Source organism: Narcine bancroftii, chromosome 1 (assembly GCF_036971445.1).
Source record: "Narcine bancroftii isolate sNarBan1 chromosome 1, sNarBan1.hap1, whole genome shotgun sequence".
NCBI lineage: Eukaryota > Metazoa > Chordata > Chondrichthyes > Torpediniformes > Narcinidae > Narcine > Narcine bancroftii.
In genome coordinates, this window is record NC_091469.1 from 344,244,049 (window position 1) to 344,269,329 (window position 25,281).

The 25,281-nt window shown below is 40.7% G+C and overlaps 1 protein-coding gene across 2 annotated transcripts in view; it reads right to left on the reverse strand.

Annotated features, from left to right (window-relative positions):
- The window catches only part of LOC138749252 (cadherin-18-like), an 800,124-nt gene that overhangs the window by 21,177 nt on the left and 753,666 nt on the right, over window positions 1–25,281 (reverse strand). For both annotated transcript variants that reach the window (XM_069910408.1, XM_069910397.1), the window contains 3 exons: window positions 24,077–24,198; window positions 23,485–23,602; window positions 18,446–18,697 (listed from right to left, as the gene is read on the reverse strand). In XM_069910408.1, coding sequence (XP_069766509.1) covers window positions 18,446–18,697; window positions 23,485–23,602; window positions 24,077–24,198 — 492 coding nt within the window. The remainder of the gene's footprint in view (window positions 1–18,445; window positions 18,698–23,484; window positions 23,603–24,076; window positions 24,199–25,281) is intronic.

A 25,281-nucleotide genomic window follows, 5' to 3' on the forward strand; every position in this document is an offset into this window, starting at 1 on the left:
ACCCACACAGACATGGGTAGAAGGTATAAACTCCTTACAGACAGCAAGGGATTCAAACCCAGGTCCCAATGGCTGGCGCTATCATGTTGTAGCACTAACTGTTACGCCAACCATGTCACCCCTGTGCCAGAGAGGGTGAACAAATTTAAGTTCTTTGGAGTCACTATCTCGGAGGATCTTTCCTGGAGCCAAGCCTCTAATGGCATTGCGAAAAAGCCCATCAGTACCTCTATTCGTCAGGAGTTTGTGGAGGTTTGGTATGACATCCGAAACTCTGGAAAATTTCTACAGACGTGGAGGATAGTGTGCTTACTGGCTTCATCACAGTCTTGTCTTGGGAAAACAAAACCCTCAAATAGTGCACAAAGCCCAGGACATCACAGGTAAACCCTTTCCCACCATCAACAACATGTACAGGAAAAGCTGCTGTCGGAGAGCAGCAGTAATGATCAAGGATCCACATCACCCAGCACATGCTCTGTTCTCATTGCCACCATCAAGAAAGAGGTATAGGTGCCATAAGACTCACACCACCAGGTTGGGGAACAGCTGCTACCCCTCCACCATCATACTCCTCAACAACAATCTCAATCAGGGACTCATTGAAGGACTCTTACTTTATTGTGTGTTTTTCTCCTCTCTATATTGCACATTCAGTTGTTTACATGCGCACATGCTGTACTTTTTTTTTTGCATATCAATAAGTGATAATTCTACCTTGCCTGCAGGAAAAGAATCTTCAGGTTGCGTGTGATGTCACGTAGGTAGTCTGGCAATAAATTAGAAATCTGAAATATGTTCTATGCTCACTTCAAAATGGAACCAGCATGGAGGTGACATTCACTTCAACTACTAAAAATGTTGTTGCACTCAGGGACATTGTTGCTGAAGTCAGATGACTTTCTGGCAGGGTTCTGGAACCCGTCTGTTATAATTTGAGCTGTATTTAAAGTGAGGCTGGGAGGGGTTTACTTTCTGTCTGTCTTTTTACTTACTCAGACCGGATCATGTCCATGCGACTCCCCCTTCAAAACAAGCGTCGCATCACCCTCATCAGTGTCTATGCTCCAACCCTCCAGGCGGAACCAGCAGAAAAGGACAAGTTCTACACTGATCTGCGCAACCTCATTCAATGCACCCCTACAGCCGACAAGGTTGTCATCCTTGGTGACTTCAACGCTCGCGTCGGCAAAGACTCAGAAGCCTGGCCAGGAATCCTGGGCAAGCATGGTGTCGGCAAGGGCAACGACCACGGGCGCCTCCTGTTGGAGCTCTGCGCAGAACAGCGGCTTGTCATTACAAACACCATTTTCAAGCAGAGGGACAGCCTGAAGACTACCTGGATGCATCCCCGATCCAAACACTGGCACCTCCTGGACTACGTCCTGGTGCGAGAAAGAGACAAACGAGATGTGCTCCACACCAGGGTCATGCCCAGCACGGAATGCCACACTGACCACCGGCTGGTTCTCTGCAAGCTCAACCTTCACTTCAAGCCAAAGTCCAGGAACAGTAAAGCCCCCAGAAAGAGGTTCAATGTTGGAAACCTGCAGTCAGACAAAGTGAGAGGAAACTTCCAGGCAAACCTCAAAGCAAAGCAACCAGGAAATCCAGGAGCTGCTGGCAAAGAAGCGAGCTGCCCACCAGGCTCACCTTGCAAAACCGACCTGGCCAGAGAAGAAACAAGCCTTCCATCGCGCATGCAGCCATCTTCAGTGCAAACTCCGGGAGATCCAAAATGAGTGGTGGACTAGCCTCGCCAAACGATCCCAGCTCAGCGCGGACATTGGCGACCAGGGGTTTTTACGAGGCTCTAAAGGCTGTGTACGGCCCCTCACACCAAGTCCAAAGCCCGCTGCACAGCTCAGATGGCAAAGTCCTCCTCAGCCACAAGATCTCCATCCTCAACCGATGGTCAGAACACTTCCAATCTCTTTTCAGTGCCAACCGCTCAGTCCAAGAATCCGCCCTGTTCCAGCTCCCTCAACAGCGCCTAAGGCTAGAGCTGGATGAGGTCCTCACCTGGGAAGAGACATATAAGGCAATTGAACAACTGAAAAGTTACAATGCAGCAGGAATGGATGGAATCCCCCCAGAGGTCTGGAAGGCTGAGGGCAAAACTCTGCATGCCAAACTGCATGAGTTTTTCAAGCTCTTCTGGGACCAAGGAAAGCTGCCTCAGGACCTTTGTGATGCCATCATCATCACCCTGTACAAAAACAAAGGCGAGAAATCGGACTGCTCAAACTACAGGGGAATCACGCTGCTCTCCATTGCAGGCAAAATCTTCGCTAGGATTCTCCTAAATAGAATAATATCTAGTGTCGCCGAGAATGTTCTCCCAGGATCACAGTGCGGCTTTCATGCAAACAGAGGAACTACTGACGTGGTCTTGGCCCTCAGACAGCTCCAAGAAAAGTGCAGAGAACAAAACAAAGGACTCTACATCACCTTTGTTGACCTCACCAAAGCCTTCGACACCGTGAGCAGGAAAGGACTTTGGCAAATACTAGAGCGCCTCGGATGCCCCCCAAAGTTCCTCAACATGATTATCCAACTGCACGAAAACCAAAAAAGGTCGGGTCAGATACAGCAATGAGCTCTCTGAACCCTTCTGCATTAACAATGGCGTGAAGCAAGGCTGCGTTCTCGCACCAACCCTCTTTTCAATCTTCTTCAGCATGATGCTGAAACAAGCCATGAAAGACCTCAACAATGAAGACGCTGTTTACATCCGTTACCGCACGGATGGCAGTCTCTTCAATCTGAGGTGCCTGCAAGCTCACACCAGGACACAAGAGCAACTTGTCCGTGAACTACTCTTTGCAGATGATGCCGCTTTAGTTGCCCATTCAGAGCCAGCTCTTCAGCGCTTGACATCCTGTTTTGCGGAAACTGACAAAATGAAGTCAGCCTGAAGAAAACTGAGGTCCTCCATCAGCCAGCTCCTCACCATGACTACCAGACTCCCCATATCTCCATCGGGCACACAAAACTCAAAACGGTCAACCAGTTTACCTATCTCAGCTGCATCATTTCATCGGATGCAAGGATCGACAACGAGATAGACAACAGACTCGCCAAGGCAAATAGCGCCTTTGGAAGACTACACAAAAGAGTCTGGAAAAACAACCAACTGAAAAACCTCACAAAGATTAGCGTATACAGTGCCGTTGTCATACCCACACTCCTGTTCAGCTCCGAATCATGGGTCCTCTACCGGCATCACCTACGGTTCCTAGAATGCTTCCAGCAGCGTTGTCTCCACTCCATCCTCAACATTAATTGGAGCGACTTCATCCCTAACATCCAAGTACTCGAGATGGCAGAGGCCGACAGCATCAAATCCACACTGCTGAAGATCAACTGCGCTGGGTAGGTCACGTCTCCAGAATGGAGGACCATCGCCTTCCCAAGATCGTGTTATATGGCGAGCTCTCCACTGGCCACCGTGATAGAGGCGCACCAAAGAAGAGGTACAAGGACTGCCTAAAGAAGGCTCTTAGTGCCTGCCCCATTGACCACTGCCAGTGGGCTGATATCACCTCCAACCGTGCATCTTGGCACCTCACAATTCGGCGGGCAGCAACCTTCTTTGAAGAAGATCGCAGAGCCAACATCACTGACAAAAGACAAAGGAGGAAAATCCCAACACCCATCCCCAACCAACCAATTTTCCCTTGCAACCTCTGCAACCGTGTCTGCCTGTCCCGCATCGGACTTGTCAGCCACAAACGAGCCTGCAGCTGATGTGGACATTACCCCTCCATAAATCTGTGTTCGCGAATCCAAGCCAAAGATAGCTTGACAACCGCGATGTGAGAAGAGGACAATCAACAGAGACAGAAGACAAGCCTCTGTGTTGGTGTGTGTGTGTATTATATGGTTTTGCTTCTCCAGATAAAGTTGTTCTTTAGAGCCTGAAGTTGTCGAGTGATTCTTTCTCAAAGCAGAAGTTACCACATATTTTTTGGCGATCAGTTGAACTGGTTTTGTGGAAGTGTCGATCCATTTTTGAACTGGAGCTGTGGATTAGGATGGCTACGTTCGGTATTATTAGTCAATTCAAGGCAACAGCACGCCCCTCCCCTCTCTGAAATTGGATCCTGTCTAACACTCCTTCATCAATAAAGATAGGTAACAATATCTCCTCTTGGTTACATTCAATGCTGGTGCTCATCAAGGATGTGTACTTAGTCCCCTAGTATACTTCATCCACACCTAGACACAGTTGCAACTCCATCTTCAAAATCGCTGGTGACACTGTGGTAGTGGGCTGGATATCAACATCGGAGAGATTGGTCACAGATTGTCAGATCGCTTCACTCCATCCACACAAGTGACAGAGACCTCCCAGAAGCCAACCATTTCAGTTCTGTGTCACACTTCCATACTCACATGTTTGTCCATGGTCTTATGTAATATTGCCAAAGACAACCCGCAAATTGGAGGAGCAACACCTGATTTTCCATATGGGCACTCTCCAGCCAGAGGTGGCATTAACATCGACTTTTCCAGTTATTGCTAACCTGGTCTCCACTTCCCCCTCCCCCTTCCTTCAACTTTCCTGTTCTCCCTCCTCCCTTCGCCTAGCCATATCTCCTCACCTTGCTTGCTGCTGGCCCCTCCTCCCTCCCTTCTCCACCTATCACCTCCTGCCTTTGTGACCACACTTCTCCTCTTACTCTTTTGTTTGGACACCTGCTGACATTTTTCTATTCCTTGATGAAGGGCTCTAGCCCGAAACATCAGTTATGTATTTTTACCTTTGCTCTATCAAGTACAATGCTTGACCCACTGAGTTTCTCCAGCTTTGTATTTTTACTGGAGATTGAAAGCTTTGTGCCATGGTGCCAAATTAATAACACTCCCTCAATACCAATACGATGAAGGAGATGATAATTGACTTCAGGAGAGATGGAAGAATCCACATTCCTGTCCATGCCAGTAGCATTGAAATGGAAAGAGTGGATAGATTGATGTTCTTAGGAATAAACATCACCAATGATCCAGCCTTCAGCAGACACATCAGTACAAAGACCAAGAAAGTGAATCAACGCCTCCACTTTTTAGAAAAAATGAAGGATTCAGCATATCCCATTTCTTGCTCAACAACTGCTATAGGTGCCCCATTGAAAACATATTCATTGGGTGGCATGGGAGCTGCTCTCCGCAGGATTGGAAGAAGCTACAGAAAGTAATGAGTGTAACTCAGAACATAATGTGAACTTTCCTCCCTTCATGGATTCAAATTTCAGATTCATGGTCAGAGAACATACAGACACTGAGATTATTTTTTGCTGTGGGTGAGGCAGAATTACTACTTATTGGTAGTGCAAAAAAAATTGACTCAATGTACACATGTAAACAAGTAATGAAATCTAAACAAACTAACTGTTTTATACAGAGAGGAAAAAAATTATAAAGTGCACAAGTAAGAGTCCTTAAATGAGTCCCTGATTGAGTTTGTTGTTGAGGAGTCTGATTGTGGAGAGGTAGCAGCTGTTCCTGAACCTGGTGGTGCGAGTCTTGTGGCACCTGTACCTCTTTCCTGATGGCAGCAGAGAGAACAGAGCATGTGCTGAACAGCATCTACTTTTCCAGTAATCGTGAAAAGTCAGCCAACTCATTGAAGGACTCATCCCACTCCAAATACACTCTCTTTTCACTGTACTTGGAATAATGTGACAAATAAACTTTAACTAACTTAAGATCCATTTATAAAACATTGCATTGATCTCCTCTTCTGATGCCTCTATCCTTGACTTCATGTCAATTTTCTTTTAGTGATGAACCAACCCATAAAAATCCAGCTAATAAACAAAAAAACAAATTATTCTTGATCATACAAGTTTCCATGGCTTTGATTCAATGCAAATGACTCACGTCCATTAGTTGAAACAGAAAAAGATTTAGCAAAAACAAGTCTATCACCAAAGGAGTAAAAGACTGATGAATTCTATGGGATGGAACAATCATTTGTTTTACTTCACACTGATGCCTCATCAATGACTCAAAAGACTGGAAGTTATGTAAAAATGATGGGCTTTTATTCGCAATAGAATGAAGGCACATCCCTGCTGGTCGACTGTCCCAAACTAAGGATGAGACTGGGGGACAGTCACCTTTATTCAGGAGCCTGTGGGAGGGCCACAGGTACAGTCGGCCAATGGGTGTGCCCACATAGATAAATAAGTACATACAGTGGTTTATCACATTCACCCTTGTTTTTAAAGAGTCCGGCGGAATGAAGTATTGATGATACCATTGCAAATTAAGTCTTTTGGGCAGTTTGGTTTTCTGCTGTGACCATCATAATACTGGCTGTGACTCCAGCATAGTGATGGGTTCCTGGACATTGTGGGGAACCTGTATACAGTCAACTGGCATTAAGATGGTGAGTGCTTGGTGATGAGTCTGGTGTGCAATTTGTTGGGGCTGAGGTAATGTGCCATGGATCTGGTGCATCGTGAGTGACGACGGGTGGGAGGGGTGTGGGGTGATCAGTGGTGGTCTTCAGAGTCCCTGAGGGTGCCAGGTCCTTAATGTAGACAGTGTCTTCATGCCCATTGGGGTACACCAATGGCATATTGGGGGTTGGCATGGAGGAGATGGACCCTTTCGACCAGTGGGTCGGACTTGTGACTCCTCAAGTCTCCAGAGTAGGACCACCCCTGAGGATATCAGCCATGCTGGCAGCAGGGTACTTGTCAGTGATTTTCTGGGAAAGGAAAACATAGGTTCATGTGGTGTGTCATTGGTGGCCGTACATAGAAGGGGCCTGATGGAGTGCAGTCCCTCAGGAAGGACCTCCTGCCAGCGGGAGAGTAGGAGAACCCTAAACCACAGGGCTAGGAGGACAGCCTTTCAAGCCATAGCATTCCCCCTTTCAACCTGCCTGTTCCCCCAGAGGTTGTACCTGCTGGTCCTGCATGTCATGATGCCTCTGACCAGCAGGTACTGGCACAGCTCATCACTCATAAATGAGGACTCCCAGTGTCTATGAACATAGCTGAGGAAGCCAAATAGAGGGAAGAGACTGTGTAGAGCCTTGATGATTGAGGCAGTTGTCATGTGAGGGCAGGGGATGGTGAACGGAAAACGTGAGTACTCATCAATGACTTTGAGGAAATGCACATTGCGGTCCAAGGAGGGGAGGAGTCCTTTGAAGTCGACACTCAGATGTTCAAAGGGATGGGTGGCCTTTATCAACTATGCTCTGTCTGGGCAGTAATGTGGGGTTTGCACTCCACACAGACCTGGCAGTTTTTGGCCATTGACCTGATCTCTTCGATGGAATAAGGTAGGTTGCAGGCTTAAATGAAGAGGAAGAACCTGGTGACTCCGGGGTGGCAGAGATAATTGTGAAGGGCTTGTAAGCGGTCAATATTTGTGTTGGCACAGATTCCATGGGATAGGGCATCTGGGGGCTCATTGAGTTTCCTGGGCTGGTACAAAATATTGTAATTGTTGGAGGAAAGTTCAATTCTCCATCTCAATGTCTTGTCATTCTTGATTTTACCTCATTGCTGGTTATTGTATATGAATGCAACTACACATTGGTCGGTTAGCAAGGTAAATCTTTTCCTGGACAGGTAGTGCCTCCAGTGCTGCACTACCTTGGCAATAGTTTGGGCCTCCTTCTTGACAGACGAGTGTCAACTTTCAAGGCCTTTGACGTTGCAGGAAAAGAAGGTGACTGGTCTGTCCATTTGGTCAAGTGTGGCAGCCAGAGTGAGGCCTGACATATTGCTCTCCACCTGGAACAGGATGGATTCATCCCCAGTGTGCATTATGGCTTCCTTGATGCAGCTGAAGCCTGGTATTAGGGGAAAAGAGGTGGATTTAATAAGGGAGTGGGCCTTGCCTGCGTAGTTGGAGACCCACTGGGCATAGTAAGATAAAAAGCCCAGGCACCTTTTCAGGGCCTTGAGGCTGTGGGAGAGAGGAAGTTCCAGGAGCATGCACATACAGTCAGGGTTGGGATCAATGACTCCGTTTTCAATGACATGGCCAAGCATGGCAAGGTGGGTCGTGCAAAATATGTACTTATCCTTATTGTACGTGAGGTGAAGGAGCTTGGCAGTGTGGAGAATATTTGAAGATCAGTGTCATGGCCCTGCAGGTCATAACCACAGATGGAGACATTGTTGAGGTACGGAAATGTGGCCTGCAACTGGTACTGATTGACCTTGCAGTCAATTTTCCATTGGAAGACCCCATTGGTGACGCCAAAGTGTACTCTCGGGAAATGATAGAGGTGGTCGTCTGCCTCGAACCCAGTATATTGGTGATCCTCTGGGTGGATGGGGAGCTGATGGTTTACTGATTTTAGGTCGATGAAAGAGAAGACCCGATTGTGCGATTGTCTTCACCATATTAGATATACGGGAATGGGGTACACATCCAGTTGTGTGTACCTATTAATAGTCTGACTGCAGTCGATGACTATCTTTCTTTTCTACCCATTCATCACTACCACCACTTGTGGTGTCTAAGGACTGGTGCTAGCCTCAATGATCCCCTTGTTGAGGAGTCGCTGCACTCATGAAGGTTCTGGCCCCAGCACAGTACCACCTACTTTTGGTGGTAATGGGTTTACAGTCGGGGATGAAGCTGGTGAACAGTGATGGAGAGGTGATTTTGCGGGTGGATAGATCTCAGGTCATGTCAGAAATAAAACTTCTCACACATGAGTCTCTTTAAAACTGATGACACGACAAGCTTTATTTACAAGTCTGCAGAGTTGGACTCAACTGGTTTCTCACCAGTTAAGCCCCGATACATACAGTGCATTGATTTTTATACCCTTATTGTTTGCCCTTCCCCTTCTTATTAATACTGTTTTAATTGGTTAGTATTACAAAAGCATTCTAAGTATAACTGCATTTTTAATTATCACGTTCGTTATGTACGCTGTGAACTCTACATACACTAAATTCTGTTTCTCACCCTTCTTATCAATCCTTTGTCTCCTGCATGTCTCTCACTATGACCATGAAAAGATAGGTTTAAAAAAACATATTCAGCAGAACCTTTTGTCCTTGACTGCTAGTAAACTCCCTGTCCGTTCTGGCTTCCCTGTTTATGATTAATCATCACATTTTAACTTAAGTCATTTTAACCTAAATTCTCTATATAACAGGTCATGCATGATGGATGATGAGATTGTTGACTGTGTGCAGTGGGGAGGGGACTGAAGGGTCGGAGAAGCACAGTGGACAATTAAAAAGCAGCTGGTTAAAGACAATGAGGGGTGGATGGGGCCTATCATACTCCATCATCATGCTTTTAAATTGACATTGAAAGTCCAGTCCCAGTAACACGGCAGTGTTGAGCTGTGGCATCACCAGAAGTTTAAAGTTTTTATAGTCTGTGCCCCGCATGGTTAGAGTGACTACACAGTAGCTGTGGTCATCTGCTGTATGTGTCCCTGAAGCCAAGGAGACCTTTTGGCTTACTGGACTTACAACGAGGGAATAGCATTGCAGAAACAGTAATATACAAGGGTAGGCCTTGATGTGCAAGGGAAGTTTAAATCTGATCTTCATTATTCTGATTCAGCAAGTCAGTTTGAAATGTTATCTAAACAAATAGAGACTATGGCAAATCAGATGCATCAAGGTTTTTCATCTTTGAAAGAACAATTTACTGGTATGAAAGAAGAAATGACAGATCAATTAAGTCTGATGTGGCAAAGTGTGTGAAGCTGCTAGATAAAATGCAAGATAAATTTAAAAAGATTGAACAGGATTTTCATGATTGTCAGGATGATGTCGAGCAATGTAAAGAAAAGATGGGACAGGTGGGGTATTCATTTACTGGATGATTTAATGAAGATGATTGGTTTGCAAGAGAGGGAAAGAGGAAACATCAATTAGTTGAAATTGATATTGATAATGATCAAATTAATAGAGATTTGGAGGAAGCTTATCATTCTTGAAATGTTTTCTTATTGATGATTCTTTTATTGTTCTGTTTGGTGGAGGAGGGTGGTATTGTTCATTTCTCCTTCTGAAGTTGTTGGCCATTTTGTGATGTTGGTTACTTCCTGTATAGAACAGGGAGGTAGTATTGTCGTACAGTACTTTTTTTATTTTTTCTGTTATTTTTCTTTTTATTATTTCTTCTTTCTTTTTAGATTTATCTTTTTATCTTTAGTAAAGAGATGGAATATTTATTTCAGATTGATCATGGATTGGAATCCCACCATATCGGGCATGGACGTATAATAGTTTCGATTAAAATGTTGGCTAATTTAAAATTTGCAATATTTAATGTTAATGGGCTCAATAACACAATTAAGAGGAAGAAAGTTTTGACTTACATTAAAAAGTTGAAGGTTGATATTTCTTTTTTGCGAGAGATGCATTTGACTGAAAAGGAACATCAGAAATTTAAAAATAGAGATTGGGTTGGCCAAGTTAAAGCTTCTTCTTTTAATTCTAAGGCAAGAGGGGTAGTCAATTTGATTAATAAGAAGTTATGATTTTTATTGGAATCAGCAATTGAGTCAGTGGGTAGAGGGTTGGCTGTTAATTGTAAAATGTATTCAGTTTTGTAAATTGATGAATGTTTATGCCCCTAATGTAGACAATGAGAATTTTGTTGTTAGTTTTCTTCTTTAATTTGATGAAGATATATGAGAAAATTATGAATGGAGAGGACTTTAACTGCTGTTTGGATCCATTATTAGATAAATCCCAAAAAATGGTAATTAAGACTAAAATGGCAAAGTGACTGTCAATGTTAATGAAGGAAATGAATTTAGTTGATATATGGAGGAGATTAAGCCCTAAGGAGAAATATATATTTTTTAAATTTTATTTTTCAATATGATTCTTATTCTAGAACAGATTTATTTTTAATATTGTCACAATTGCGAAGTCACATCATATTTGTGGAATTTAAAAGTAGAACTTTATCAGATCATTCTCTTCTTTTAATAACATGTAAAGGTTTGGAAAAGAGAGATACTGAATATCAATGGAGATTTAATTATTTATTTTTAAAATGTTGAATTTTGTAATTTTATGAGAGATCAAGTACAGCAATTTTAAAAAAAAAATATGGATTCACCTAAGAGTAAGTTAGGCTTATGGGATGGTTTGAAGGCATAGTTAAGAGGACAAATTATTAGTTTCTCATCAAAGATTAAGAAGCAGTATTCTTCTGAGGTTAATAAATTGGAGGAAGAGATAGAGTTTTACAGCAGAATTCAAATGAGATTAAAAAGATACAATTGATAAATTAAAAATTATGGTATAATTCATTACAAACATAAGTTTGATAAATTATTACAGAGAACTAATCAAAGATATTATGAATTAGGGGAAGGGCACATAAGGTTTTAGCTTGGCAGTTGAAGTTTGAACAGGCTTCTAGAACAATTAATGCAGTTAGCAAAGATTCTAAGATTACAAATAAACCTGAAGAGATAAATGATATATTTAAAGAATTTTATGCGAAATTGCATACTTCTGAATTAGAAAAAAGATGAAGCTAAAATTGATAATCTTTATCTACCTTCTTTGAGTAATCAGGATATTAATAATTTGGAAGCTCCATTTATTTATAGAGAGATAATGGCAGCACTTCAATCCATGCCTAATGGTAAATCTCCTGGTGAAGATAGATTTACTGTTAAATTTTATTTTAAAAATCAGGATTTGTTAATACTTTTGTTCATGGAAGTATTGAAACAGATGACAGAGGTTCATTCACATCCAGATTTTTTTTCTCAGACAATTATTACAGTTATTATTTAAAAAGATAGAAATCCTTTGAAAGTTGAATCTTGTGAACCTATTTCATTATTAAATGTTGATAAGATTGTAACAAAGATTTTAGCAAATAGATTAGTGAAATATTTATCAATTTTAATTAATTTAGATCAAGCTATATTCATTAATAATCATTAATCTGAGGATAATATTGTAATATTAATTTCTTTGATTCATATTTCTTGGGAGGAATCTAACCTACTGATAGTTATATCATTAGATCCTGAAAAAGCATTTGATAGAGTAGAATGGATTTTTATTTTGTTTAAAGTATTAGAAAAGTTTAAATTTGGACCTGTATTTATTGGTTGGATTAAGGCTTTCTATTAAAATCCTTTTGCTCGAGTTGTGATGAATGGGCAGATGTTTTTGCATTTGTACTGAAAGATCTACTAGACAGGGCTTCCCATTGTCACCAGATCTCTTTGCATTAGTTATTGAACCTTTGGCACAATTGATAAGGCAAGATAATAATATTTAGGGTATTAAAGTGAAATCTGATGAGGGTAAAATGAATTTTTTTACCCTGGGGTAGTTTTGATATATTTAACAGAACCTCAGAAATCTTTAAAACAGCTATATGATAGGTTTGAACAATATGGAGAAATATCAGGTTATAAAATTAATTTGGAAAAAAAGTGGAATAATGTCACTGTCTGAGGCAAATTATACATCTTGTAAAGATATTGTTAAATTTAGATAGTCAGATCAAATTAATTATTTAGGTGTTAAAGTAAATAATTTAATCATTTGGAGTGAAAAGTGAGATTGGACTGTGAATCAAAGAATTTTTCTGAACTTACACTCACATTATATACATGTGCTCTTAGCATTAGAAGGGGATTAAGTTAGATTAAGTTAAATTAATAGTAATAAGTTAAAGTTTGATCCTGTTTTCATGTTTAAAGATAATTAAAAGCAACTTTTGTTTAAGTAACCATTTATCTTGATGAATTTCTATTGTTGCTGTTCTCTGGCCATGCTGTGGTGGTGTTGTTCTGATCCATGGTACTTAATTATGTTATTGTGGTTTATATCTCCTTTTCCTTCTTTCTTTTACTTTTTTTGGGGGTTAGGCATGGATGGGAGGATATGGGATAGGTAAGGGGATAGGTTGGGGGGAGGTGTGGGGTTAGGATGGGTAGGGAGGGATTTATAAATAACATGTGTTTTTATTATTGTTTGTAATATTTATCTTTTGTGATTACATGTATGCTTTTCAAATTTTAAATAAAATATTCAAAAAGGGAGTAGCGTTGCACCGTGTCGGGGTGGATGAAGCTCTCCATGCTCCATCAATAGAACAGGCAACTCATCATGTAGCCATTTACCTGAATGTCCATCATTGATCTGGAGAGTTGATGGGGGCTGCCTAGGGCGAGTGTGATGGAAGCCAGTGTCAGATCGCTGCTTGTCACTGCATCAGAGAGTTAGGCCCATATGCGGCGCTGAGGAATCTCGAAGATGCAGTCCTTAGGACTTGCATGTGGTGCTGCTACTTCTTGGGTATGGTGGACCCCATGGCCTTCATGTGGCACTGCTAGGAAGGGGTAGTTTTGATCTGCACACCTTAGCATAGTGCCCTTTCTTCCCGTAGCTGGAACAGACTGCATCTTTTGCTGGTTAGCATTTCCTCGTGTGTTTCCCCAGGCCGCACTTAGGGTGCTCGCAGAGTACAGCAGCCGTGCTCAGGTTGCTGGCGAGACATAGCATAATGGTGTTGGCACTCATGGCTTATGGTTACTGTGGTCAGATCACTGGCTGAACGTGATGGTAGTGGCTTGTCCCAGGTTAGCATAGCCCAGGATAACCATGAGGTGGCTGTATTGTTGACTGAGTAGACCTCAATGTTCCGAAGGACCTCGGCGTGCGACTCCCCGGATTGCTGCATTTAGGACACTAGGAGGTGTCTGGCATAGACCTCTTTGACCTTTCTCAGGTACTGGCCTTTCAATATGTCCAACGCAGTGTCCCTGATCATTGGGTTCACCAGAGGCCCGACTCAAAAGAGCAGTACCTGTAATTTGTCGTTCTCTGACCGAACGATGGTTGATGATGCCTGCAGGACCACTTCAAAACAGCACAGCCAGAGATCAAAGTTAGTAGATGCCTCGGGTGATTGAAGGTTGATTTCCAATTTCTCTGGCTTCAGGAACTGTTCCATTATCAAGACTATTGCGAATAAAATTGATGCACATCAATGACTCAAAAGACTGATGTTGAGCAAAACTGATAGGCTTTAATTCACAAAAGAATGAAGGCACATCCCTGCTGGTCGTCTGTCCTGAACTGAGGAGGGGACTGAGGGACACTCACCTTTATTCAGGAGTCTGTGAGAGGAGCCAGTCAGCCAATGGGTGTGCCCAGACAGATAAATATATACATACAGTGGTTTACCATGCACACTTTGACTAAATACAATGAAGAACAAAGCAGGCAGTCAACCACCAGCATACATTTTATTCTGACCAGAACTTTAATTGGACTCCATCGTGTCTAGATTAGATATTCAAGCTGCTGAGAGTCCAGTGGTGTTTGTCCAAGGCTATACTGAGTTGAATCAAGCTGGATTCAGCCACTATCCATGAATTCACCCAAACTTCACCCACCCCCACTCCTATTCCAAGCCATGCCCTGTTCACTCTGCTACCATTGGAGAAAAAAGGTACAGGAGCCTGAAGCTGAGCATTCAGAAGCACAAGGACAGCTTCTTCCCCTTCTGCCATCAGATTTTTGAATAAACAATGAACCACAGACACTGCATTACTTGACCTTTTTCTTTTTTTTGCACTTGTTTTATTTATTTTGTAAGGTGATTTATATAAATGTTTGCACTGTGAAGCTGCCATATTCATGACAAATTCTGATTCTGTACTTCCCTAATGCAGAAGGATATCAGGATTATCTTGGAAGCACTTAAAAATCTTCCAAGTTTCTGACATAATTTGAAAAAAAGAAATAAAAATAAAAGATCATGACTGTATTAAAAAAAAAAACCAAGCTTTATTCTTTTCCTTCTATTGTCAAGGTTGTGGATCCATTTTTAAATATCAGGATGCTGATAATTATGTCAAATCTGCCTAAGGCAGGGGGTTGCCACCATATCTAGTCTTCACTGTTGGACTCCAAGGAGTAGAATGTTGTGAATTTTGGGGACAATTTTGCACACAGTCTGGTTCCATTAAGAGTTGCTTGCTCTTTTTGATCATGTTAGCTAGACAGCTGGGAGTCTATATTAAGTCTAAAAGTCTACCTTCCTTTGAAAGTGCCACTCAGTCAGCCTGCTTGAACCATTTGCCTTAAGGACAATCACAGATGGTGGCTGGAGAAATAAGGCAAATTCTGCTTAAAATTACGTGAGTATTAATGGGAGTTTAATTGTGTTTCATTTTTTTTCTCAACTTTATCTTTTGCAATATTAAAAGAGCCTTGTGTAATTTATAACAATAAACACAGCACAGTACAGCCCATCAGTCCATGATGTTGTTCTGACCTATAGAAACCTATTCCACCATCAATCTTACTCTTCCCGACCTCACCTCATAATCTTTTATTTGACTTACATCCATATTCCTATCTAAGAATTTTTTATATGTCCAGACTTCACCACTGGTGATGCATTCCAGGCACCCACTACTCTCTGTGTAAAAAAAAACCTCTGAAGTCTTCTGTAATTCTTCCTCCAGTCACCTTGAAGACATAGTTGGCATTGAAGTGTGGCAGTACTGAAAATATTAACTAAGTTAATTTGACCCACCTTTGATAATTGGCTCAAATACTGCTTTGGTTACCATGCTGGTATTTAATTTCATTACTGAAAGGATTCTGGGTGGCAAACTGTGCTCTATTCCAGATGAAATTTTTAAAAAAAGCATCCAAAACTGTTTGTTCAAGAGTTGCGGTCAGTTGTAAAAGATTGCAGACATTTATTCAAATAAAAACAAGGCAAATACTGAGTCTTCTGGCTAACACCACCAAAAACAGACAGCTGTTCATAGAGGCTTGTTGCATACAAAATAGTTCCCATATTAGTGCACATAAAATACTGACCATATTTCAAAAATAATCAATTGGAAGTAAATTAATGTTGGTTTACCTGGGTGATATAATGAAATGCAAATTTATTCTCAGTTGATCAATTGAATTTAACCCAATGAAAAAAAAGTAGGTCGCTTTTAATAGCACTGATAAAGTACTTCCTGATTCATGCTGTTTTGATGTACATAGACTCATTCAGTGTGGAAATGGGCCCTTTAGAAAAATCCATATATTTTTTAAACATTGCACAAATATCTGCCTCAACCACTCCTCTGGCAGCCTATTCCATACACTCACTACCCTCTATGTAAAAATGTTACCCCCTCAGGATCCTGCTAAATATCATCCCTTTCACCTTCGATCTGTATCCTCTGGTTACTGATTCACCGACACTGGGCAAAAAAAAAATCTTGGCAGTTATCTGATCTATTCCTCTCATAATTTTGTGTAGCCCTATGAGATCACCATCCCACCCAGTCCCCCACCCCACATCATCCTGCTCAACCTCTCTCTGTACCTCAGGCCTCTGAGTCGTGGCAACATCCTCATAAATTCTGCACCTTTTCCATCTTGATGACATCTTTCCTGCAGCACTGTGTTAAAACTGAACACAATACTCCATATACAAATGCAACCTCCCAACTTCTATACTCAATACTCCGACTGATGAATGAGAATGTGATGATAGCCTTTTGACCATCCTATCTACCTATGATGCCACCTTCAAGGTACTCCTGGATCCCTCTGCCTTACAACACTGCTCAGATCCCTTCCATTCAATGTGCAGGTCCTACCCACGTTAGGCCTCCCACAATTCAGACCTCACATTTCTCTGTTATAAATTCCATCAATCATTCTTCTGCCTTTATCAGATGCCCTGCTGAAATCCCTATATACGACACCCACAGCTCTGCCCTGGATAATCTTCAAAAAACTCAATCAAATTTGTGAGACATGATCTCCCACTTATAAAATCATACAAACCACTGAGGAATTTCTCGCTTGGATAAAAGAAAAATATTGGAATGACCATGTATTGAATTTTAAAGATACAGCCATCCAGTTTGGTGTTAGGCAAATCATATACAGTATGAGAAAAACATGTTTCACAGCAGGAATGCAGATTTAACATTGCAGAAAAGAAAATAAGCCATTCAAATCCTTGGGGCACCAAATCTATTCCACATATCACAAATGACACTGGCTGCTCTGCCTCAAAGCAAAAATAATCTAAATGATTATTTTCTTTATTAATGTTATTTTTCTTCTCACTGAGTTTATTGTGAAACTGGATCCACTAATGCTATGCATTTATATATAAAAATATGTTGTTGTTCAAGGGGCACCTCGTCTCATCTGGTGATACACAGATTCAGAAAAGGTTGCAGGTTGGAGTTTCCAAACTAAATTTGATGGATGGTTGACAAATAATAGGGTACATTTGCAGTTATGGGGGACTCCTCAAATTTTATAGAGTTGACTTTGAGTGGGAACTGATTAAAGAGAGTGTCGGTTTGTGATCAAACAGCTTTCTTTTGAATTTTTATTCAAACATTTGCTGATACAAAGTGAGGCCAAACTTTGAATTTATTGGTGCTTTTTATTGGTGTTTATTTCCAGGTTAAATTGTAAAACTTCTGTAGGTTTTTAAAACAGTTTTCTAAATGTCTGCACATCACAGAGATTTGGAAACCCCTTTCATGCTGCCATTGGACGTGGGTTGAACCAGGCAATTTAGTGGATATTTAGCGGGTCACTCCCAACCAGGCAGGGGGAGGGGGGTAAAAATCAACTGGGCTCTGATACTACAGACTAGGGTTGTTGCATCAGAGCCTGACCAAGTTGAATCAGCTCCATTGTGAATGGGCAACCTGTTCAACCTGGTATTGTTAGTGACATCTGTGCCTGCATGTGTGCGTGCATCAATCTGGTAGTTTTAATATCAGTCCAGTCATATTACAAAGGTTTTTAGTGTTAATTACAAACACAAAGGTTTGACAAAAGGTCTGTCAGATTGTGAGAGAGCTGGTCTGTGGGTTTGTCCTAAGTTTGAACAGTCTGAAGCCCACTGCAGTAGATTTTCCCATGGTCTTTTATACATTGCACATGTACGTCTTATTAAATTGTGTGCGTTTTTTCCCCACGGTCTTTTATACATTGTGCGCGTACATGCTTTATTCCTGCTACGGTTTCACTGTCCAGTGAGTACATAATATATCACTTGGGATATCACCACCAGAAGTTGGACCCCTCTTAGATCTGCAATAACCACATGAACCAGGGAATTCATGCTCCAGTGTGCACGGCTCACCTGTAATTGCAACACTGGTCATTTACTCACTTATTTAGTAGGTTGCCAGTGTGAAAGGAGCTAATGAAAACACTTTTTAGATGGAAAATTGAATGCTGGAATATGGAACAATAAGTAATTGCTGGAAAAATTCAGCAGGGCTAAGAAGCATTTACGTGAGAAAAATAATTTGTTTCCCACTGTCCAGTTTTAAAGAGCAATGGAATAAGCTGCCAATTCATTCATTTTGTGCTACTCACTATGCCCACTAACCCAACACTTCCAAAACATGTTCACAAGTTCTTATTTATTTTTGCTTCCAGTAAAGGCTTACCCAACAGGATGATGATGCAGAGTAGAATGGCTATCAATGCGCCAGTACTCAAACCAGCTGCAGAGAGATATGCTTCAGTGCTGCACGTCCGTACTTTGCCATTCCTCTCACAAGCACACACCCTAATAGTTAAAGTACTGGTGCTGCTTAGAATGGGAGCCCCGCTGTCTGAAACCACAATCGGCAGTTGGTAGATTTCCTGAAGGCGCCGGCTGAATTTTCTGCGCCGTATCATAATGCTGGCTGTGCTGTCTATAACAATAGATATGACACAACAGGTTATTTAAAGCACAAGTCATTTCAAAGGATTTGCTTGTACTATCAAGATTTACTCTTTAAAATACATTTAAACATTACAATGCAGAGAACAGTAAATACTTATGTTTGTTATAACTGTCACAGCATTTGCAGGTGTAAAGCCCTTGAACTTATAAACTGATCTATTATGTTTGTTCATTGAGCGATTTTTTTTGTGATAGCAGGAAAAATTTCCTTCTCTCACCAATGATTCAACCTTAACCTAAAAGAGCTATTTTTAGGATGGGTATGAACAGAATCCTGCTGGGTGGCAATGGCCACTCACTGTACAACTCATTCCACACATTATACCATTTGGAAAGTTGGTGAGGGTAACATCCAATCATGCTTGAAGTGAAATATATGCCCCCTCTCTGCTAGATGAATTTCAAGTTCAGTTAAACAAAAGCAATAAAAAATAAATGATCGGAATTGAAAGAAATGTTGACAATCAGCTAGTCTTACTAGTTTTGGGTATATTTCTGAGAACACATAGCACAGTATATGTAAACACATATAGTGCAAGGGGCTTAGATGGGGAGTATTTTAAAAAGTGCATCCAAGAGATTTTTTTAAGCCAATACGTGCACATTCATATTGGAGAAAGGGCTCCACTGAACTTAATATTGGGCATTGGTGTCAAAAGAAATGGGGGACATTTTGAGATGAGTGATTCTGTAGTTTCAAAGTACTGTGGTAATGCAATAGGATAAAAATACTCCACAGGTCAGGGTCCTAAAGTGACGGCGGGGGTGGGGGTGGGGGGGAATCCTGATCTCAATAGCATAAGACCCAACAAGTTAAAAGTAGACCAGTAACAGTTTTATGATGGCAAACTAATATCCAATAAGGAGAAGTATCAAAAAAATAAGGAGATGACAGAGTTCAGAGCCAAGATGTTCCTGAGAGGATGAAAGGCAAGGGATGGCAATTAAGGAAACCAGGAAGACAAGTGACATTGAGGATATGAATATGAAAAAAAAGGAAGAAATAAGCAACTGAAGATGGAAGTGTCCCTTGAGGAATATTGAAAGTGTAGATTAATAATTAAAATGGAACTTAGGAAGCCATGGAATATTATTAAGGTGAACACCAGAACATTCTTTAAGTGTATTAAGAAGAGATGGAAACTAGGGAAAGAAAATGTCTCTTAGGGACAAAGCATGCCAATCTGTGTGTGGACTCAAAGAATATGGAAAATTTCCAAAATTAATACTTCTCAGAGTTAAACAGGAAAGTCTGAAGATGCTGGATTGTAGTGGAATACACAAACCTGCTGGAGGATCTCAGCAGGTAATGCAGCATCTAGAGGAAGCAAAGGAAACCAATGTTTTGGGCCTGAGCCCTTCTTGACAAAGGGCTCAGGCCCCAAGCATTGGTTACCCTATGATTTATATACATACATAAATAATAACATTAATAACAGATCTAGAATTTCTTTGGGAGAGAGGAACACATCTTTTTATCATTTTTTTTCTCTTATGATGGGTTGGATAAGCCTTTATTGTAACATGAATTTCTACGTTTCCATTATTTGCATAATATTCTCACATATATCTTACTGATTGTAGATGCACTTGTGTCTAAAATGAAAACAAATATTTCCTAAATTTATTCCTGAAAGGCATTTTAATTAATAGCCATTTGAATCAAAGGAATTTTAAAAATCGTTCTCATATTTTGCAAATTAATATATTGTACATCTGTTCCCACTCATTTATAGATCCATAATTATGATGGTGAATGTTAATTAAAATACTTGTCTTAAAATTCATGTCATCAAGCATTAACTGTAAAGTGCATTAAAATAAAACTATATTACAGTTTTGCAACAGAGGGGCTCGTTTTGTTTTGGAGTTACATTGTGGTAATAGGACCTTTTGACCCATGAGCCTATGAGGCCCAAACATATAAATTAACCTACAAACCCCATATATTCATAATAATTAGTAAGCCACATCTATTAAAATTACAGGAACTAAATATCTATATTATCATTCTCCATGAACAAAGTATTTTTTTTTTAATTTTAATGTCAGAAAATTATGTTGCATGACTATTTCATCTATTTAAAATTTAAATCACAATACAAAACTAAATCAGTCTAAGCAGATATTCCACAAGAATATTTGCAGGAAATTATACATTTGAACTATCTTCCTTATCAACAGAAAATCAGCACTTGCTTAATTACTGTAATTCAGAGTTGTTTTCAATATAATAAATGATTAGTTCTACAATTAGCAGGTTAACCAAACATAAAAACAAATTTCAGATGAATGTTATGTTTGAAAATGTGTTCTGCCTTTATTCCATAAAATATAAATGTGTGACTTTATAATTTATAATTATTCATTTATAATTTCATTTATAATTTCATAATCAAATCATGAATTTAAACGGAACTTAAAATGGTAGAGTTCTTTAAAGTAAATTACTTTGAAATTTAACTTTTAATTTCTATCATGCTTTTAAGATGTCAATGGCAGATTGGAAAAGTAATTTAACAACTACATGAACACCAAATTAACTTGACCTGGTTTCAATTTAATTGTCAGCCATTATAGGTTATAGAGGTAATTAAAACTGAAGAGTAAGTAGAGTGTCAAAGCAATTCATGATGAAATAAAAATACTTCTATTAAATCAAAGCACAAACTTCTGCACAAGAATGATAAACATGACTTGGAAAAGGAGTATTTTAAAGAACACAACAACCTGAATTATGGGTGCAGGCCATTTTCCAATCAACCACTGAAAGGAATCATGCCAGATATTCTATCTGAATTCTTCCTTCCCAAAATGACCACATATTATCTCAAATTGAAGACAAGTAAAAAGAATTAAAATAATGCTTCTTGGGTTGCCAATGGATAGAACAGGGGTCTGTGCATTTGCAAAGGCTGCAAGGGTGCTGGAGGAGAGTCCATGGACCCTCAGTGACTCTGAAGGCTCGCTTTTGTTTCTCTTTCTCTCATTGTAAGGGGTGCTGCACAATGATAATGGTGACTCTTTGCCTTATGATAGGCAGAAGTAATTTTTTTTGTATTATTACATGACAATAAAGGAATCTTGAATCTAAAACAGGAAAGTCTGCTGACACTGCAATCATATGCAATGTGCAAAGTGCTGGAGAATCTCAGCAGGTCCCACAATATCCATAGAAAGTAAAGGGATATAATCCACTTTTCAGGCCTGAGCGTTCCATCAAGGGATGAGCAAAAAGCAGGCAGGTGCTTGAATAAAATAAGGGGAGGGGGAGGACCCAAGCCAACAGGAAAGAAGTCATAAGTAGATATGGGTGGGCGGGCAATAGGAAAAAATTGAGAAGTGAAAGGGAGAGAGAACAGCTGTTTGAATGGGGAAAGAAGAGAGTGGAGAAGCGGAGGAAAGGAAATAGAGGGACAGGAAAAGAGAGAGAGACAGGGGAGGGGCCTAATGGAAACTGAAGTAGTTGATGTTAATGTCATCTGCTTGGACAGTGCCTAGACAGAATGCTAGGTGTTTCTCCACTTCGCAGGTGCCCTTGTTTTGGAATGCGTGAGGCTATGAACAGACATGGGAATTGGGTGTGCAATTGAAATTTTTGGCTACTGGGAGGTCCCTGCACTGGTCAGAGTGAAGGTGCTCAACAAAATGAAATCCAAGCCTACATTCAGTCTCTTCACCTCAGTGGAAGCTCTGGAGGCAGTAGATTCACAAGTGAAGAGTTGCTTCACTTGTCGGGATTGTTTGGGGTCTTAAATGGTGGTGGTGGAGGAGTTGATGGCTTGTGAGAAGGCCTACCTCCTCCACGCAAACCCCCCAGTATGATTTTGTGGAGTAACAGGATGGGTGGGACTTCACGGTTTATGTCCGAGACCTGTAGCATGCAGGGGCCCCTCGACCGACCAATCAGTATTTCAACCCCCTCCCACTAAGACCACCGGTGGCGTAACAGGCCACCTGGCCCCACTAATTGCACACAGCACCCCACACCAATCCCAGACCGATCAACCCCGTGGTCTTATTAACCTCCCTCACCCACCAGAGACCTGGCCTATTTCACAAACCACTGCCCAGGAGCCGGCAGCTGATCCACAGCAGTCACTGTGATAGTTACCACAAGAGATGATTCCACCGGATAGGCTGAACCTGTAATGGACATTGACCCACTTCACTCTGCCAGATTCTGTTTTAAAAGAAGGGATGAATGTGGTGGAACTTCTATATAGCTATTAGCACTGTTTGTATGAATGTACTGTATAGGTTAGACTGCCCCTATACCTGTGATTCCTCCCCTCAGAATTCCCATAAAGGCTATTATGTCCAAACCCCTCCCCAGTACTTGCCTTAGAACCGGGCCAGCAACATGAGAGATGTGCTGATGTTTTATGGTGATTAAAGCCATCAATCACAACTCTCAGTCTAATGTGGTTAATCAAGAGCACTACACCCCTCTTCCCTAAGTGTTGTCAGTTGTCTATTCTTTTCTTTCTGCTCACTCCTCCCACCCCATCGCTTACTATATCCCAATCTGACAAAAAGTTTATTGAATTGAAACATGAATCCTGGTTCTTACTTCTCAAATGGTACGAAACCTGTTGAGTATTTATGGCAAGTTCTATTTTCATTTCAAGTTACAAGTATTTTGTGTCTGCATAATTTAACATCCTGCCTTCATGATTAAAGACAGTGTAATTCAGATGTCAAAAATTGCAATTCAGTTCAGATCACACCAACAGTCTGAATGTGGATCATTACCTTCATTATCCCGCAGTGTAAAATTTGGATTTGGTGGGAAAGTATCCACAAGGGAGAAGTAGAACCGTGGTCCATTGGCAAAGTCATCCTTGTCTGTAGCACTTACTGTCTGAATAACCTATAACAGGTAAACAAAATTCCATAAATCAGATGTGCCTAATATAAATTTTGATGCAACTGATAAGTTCTCCTTCGTATGTTTGTACAAAAGGTATGACAGGATTTACTTAAAATATTTAAATGTGACATTTATTTTTCATTTACTGCTTAAGAAAAAAAACACACACCTCCTCAAAAATTCATCATTTGTTGATTGAACTGAGCACACTCAAACTTAACATTTGGGCATTGCAAAATGCTTCCAAAACTTGATCTTTTAAAGTCAATGGAATATTATTTTAGACATTTCAGAGGTAGAGGAGAACAACAGTGAACATAACAAAAAGATTAGTGCAACTTACCAGGGATAAAGTTCAAGACTCTAGTATTTACCATATCCAGGTAATGTTGACGTTAATTAGTTTCCAGATCATAAATGAAAATGTAACTGATTCTACAATGAGTTCTACAAAAGAATATGTTTGTAGCCTACCTGACCAGGTTTGGCATTTTCACAAAGGATTGTGTCATAATCAATCATAACCTCTGGCGCATTATCATTAAAATCAAGAACATGAATAGCAACTTGAACTTCAGTAATCTGGCTTGGGTTATCTAAAAATAAATAACAGAAAATCCCATTAATAGTCTTATCCATCCATACTTCACAAATACACTCAAAGTATATTATGAAACTAATATGACCTTAATAAATACCCTATATACGCATGTAATAATCAATACCATGTGAAAGTCAAACCCTCTTATTTTTGGCCCCAAAATCATTTGTAAAAGTTGACACCCCCCCCCCACCTATTTTTTCCATGGCTGCCCTCCCACTGGATCTTCTGGTGGCCTGTCCACAGATTCTCGCCTAGAGCCCGGCAGACTGCCCACCCAAGCTTGTTACCACCCAGTCCTGGCCAGCAACTTACCCATCCAAGTTCCCGAAGCCTCAACGCAGACTTACCACCCAGTCCCATTGCCTGCCCGCTATCTGAGGACTCAACACCTCAAAAGATGCAGGTACTTATCGTGGTCAAAAGTACTTCACGTGAAATAGTTCACCCCAAACTTTTACCCTAAAAATTCATCCACAAAGTTCAACTATTACATGAGTATATACAACAATGCATTTTAACAGGCAACTTGACAAATCTGCCTCTAACATATGATAAAACTTCCAGTTAATGTACAAATTCTCTAATACCTCATGAAAGTTCATCAGATAATTCAACTACCAATTGAAAATTCAAAAGATATTAACTGTGCTTTCTCAATATGTATTTATTATATCTTTCTAAAACAATGGCGGCATTGCTGGATCGGCTGTAATGTCAGTGCTACTGCAGGTGAGGTCCCGGGTTAACGGAAAGTAGAGACACAGCATAGCTCCAAAGGGTCTTACTGCCCAGATGTGATGCCAATGGTCCAGTATAGTCTTTAAGCAGCATGTTAGAACAGTGGTCTTTCATGGCTTGTTTCAGCATCATGCTGAAGAAGATTGAAAAGAGGGTTGGTGCGAGAACGCAGCCTTGCTTCACGCCATTGTTAATGGAGAAGGGTTCAGAGAGCTCAATGCTGTATGTGACCCGACCTTGTTGGTTTTCGTGCAGTTGGATAACCAAGTTGAGGAACTTTGGCGGGCATCCGAGGAGCTCTAGTATTTGAAGACAACGAAGACGCTGTTTACATCCG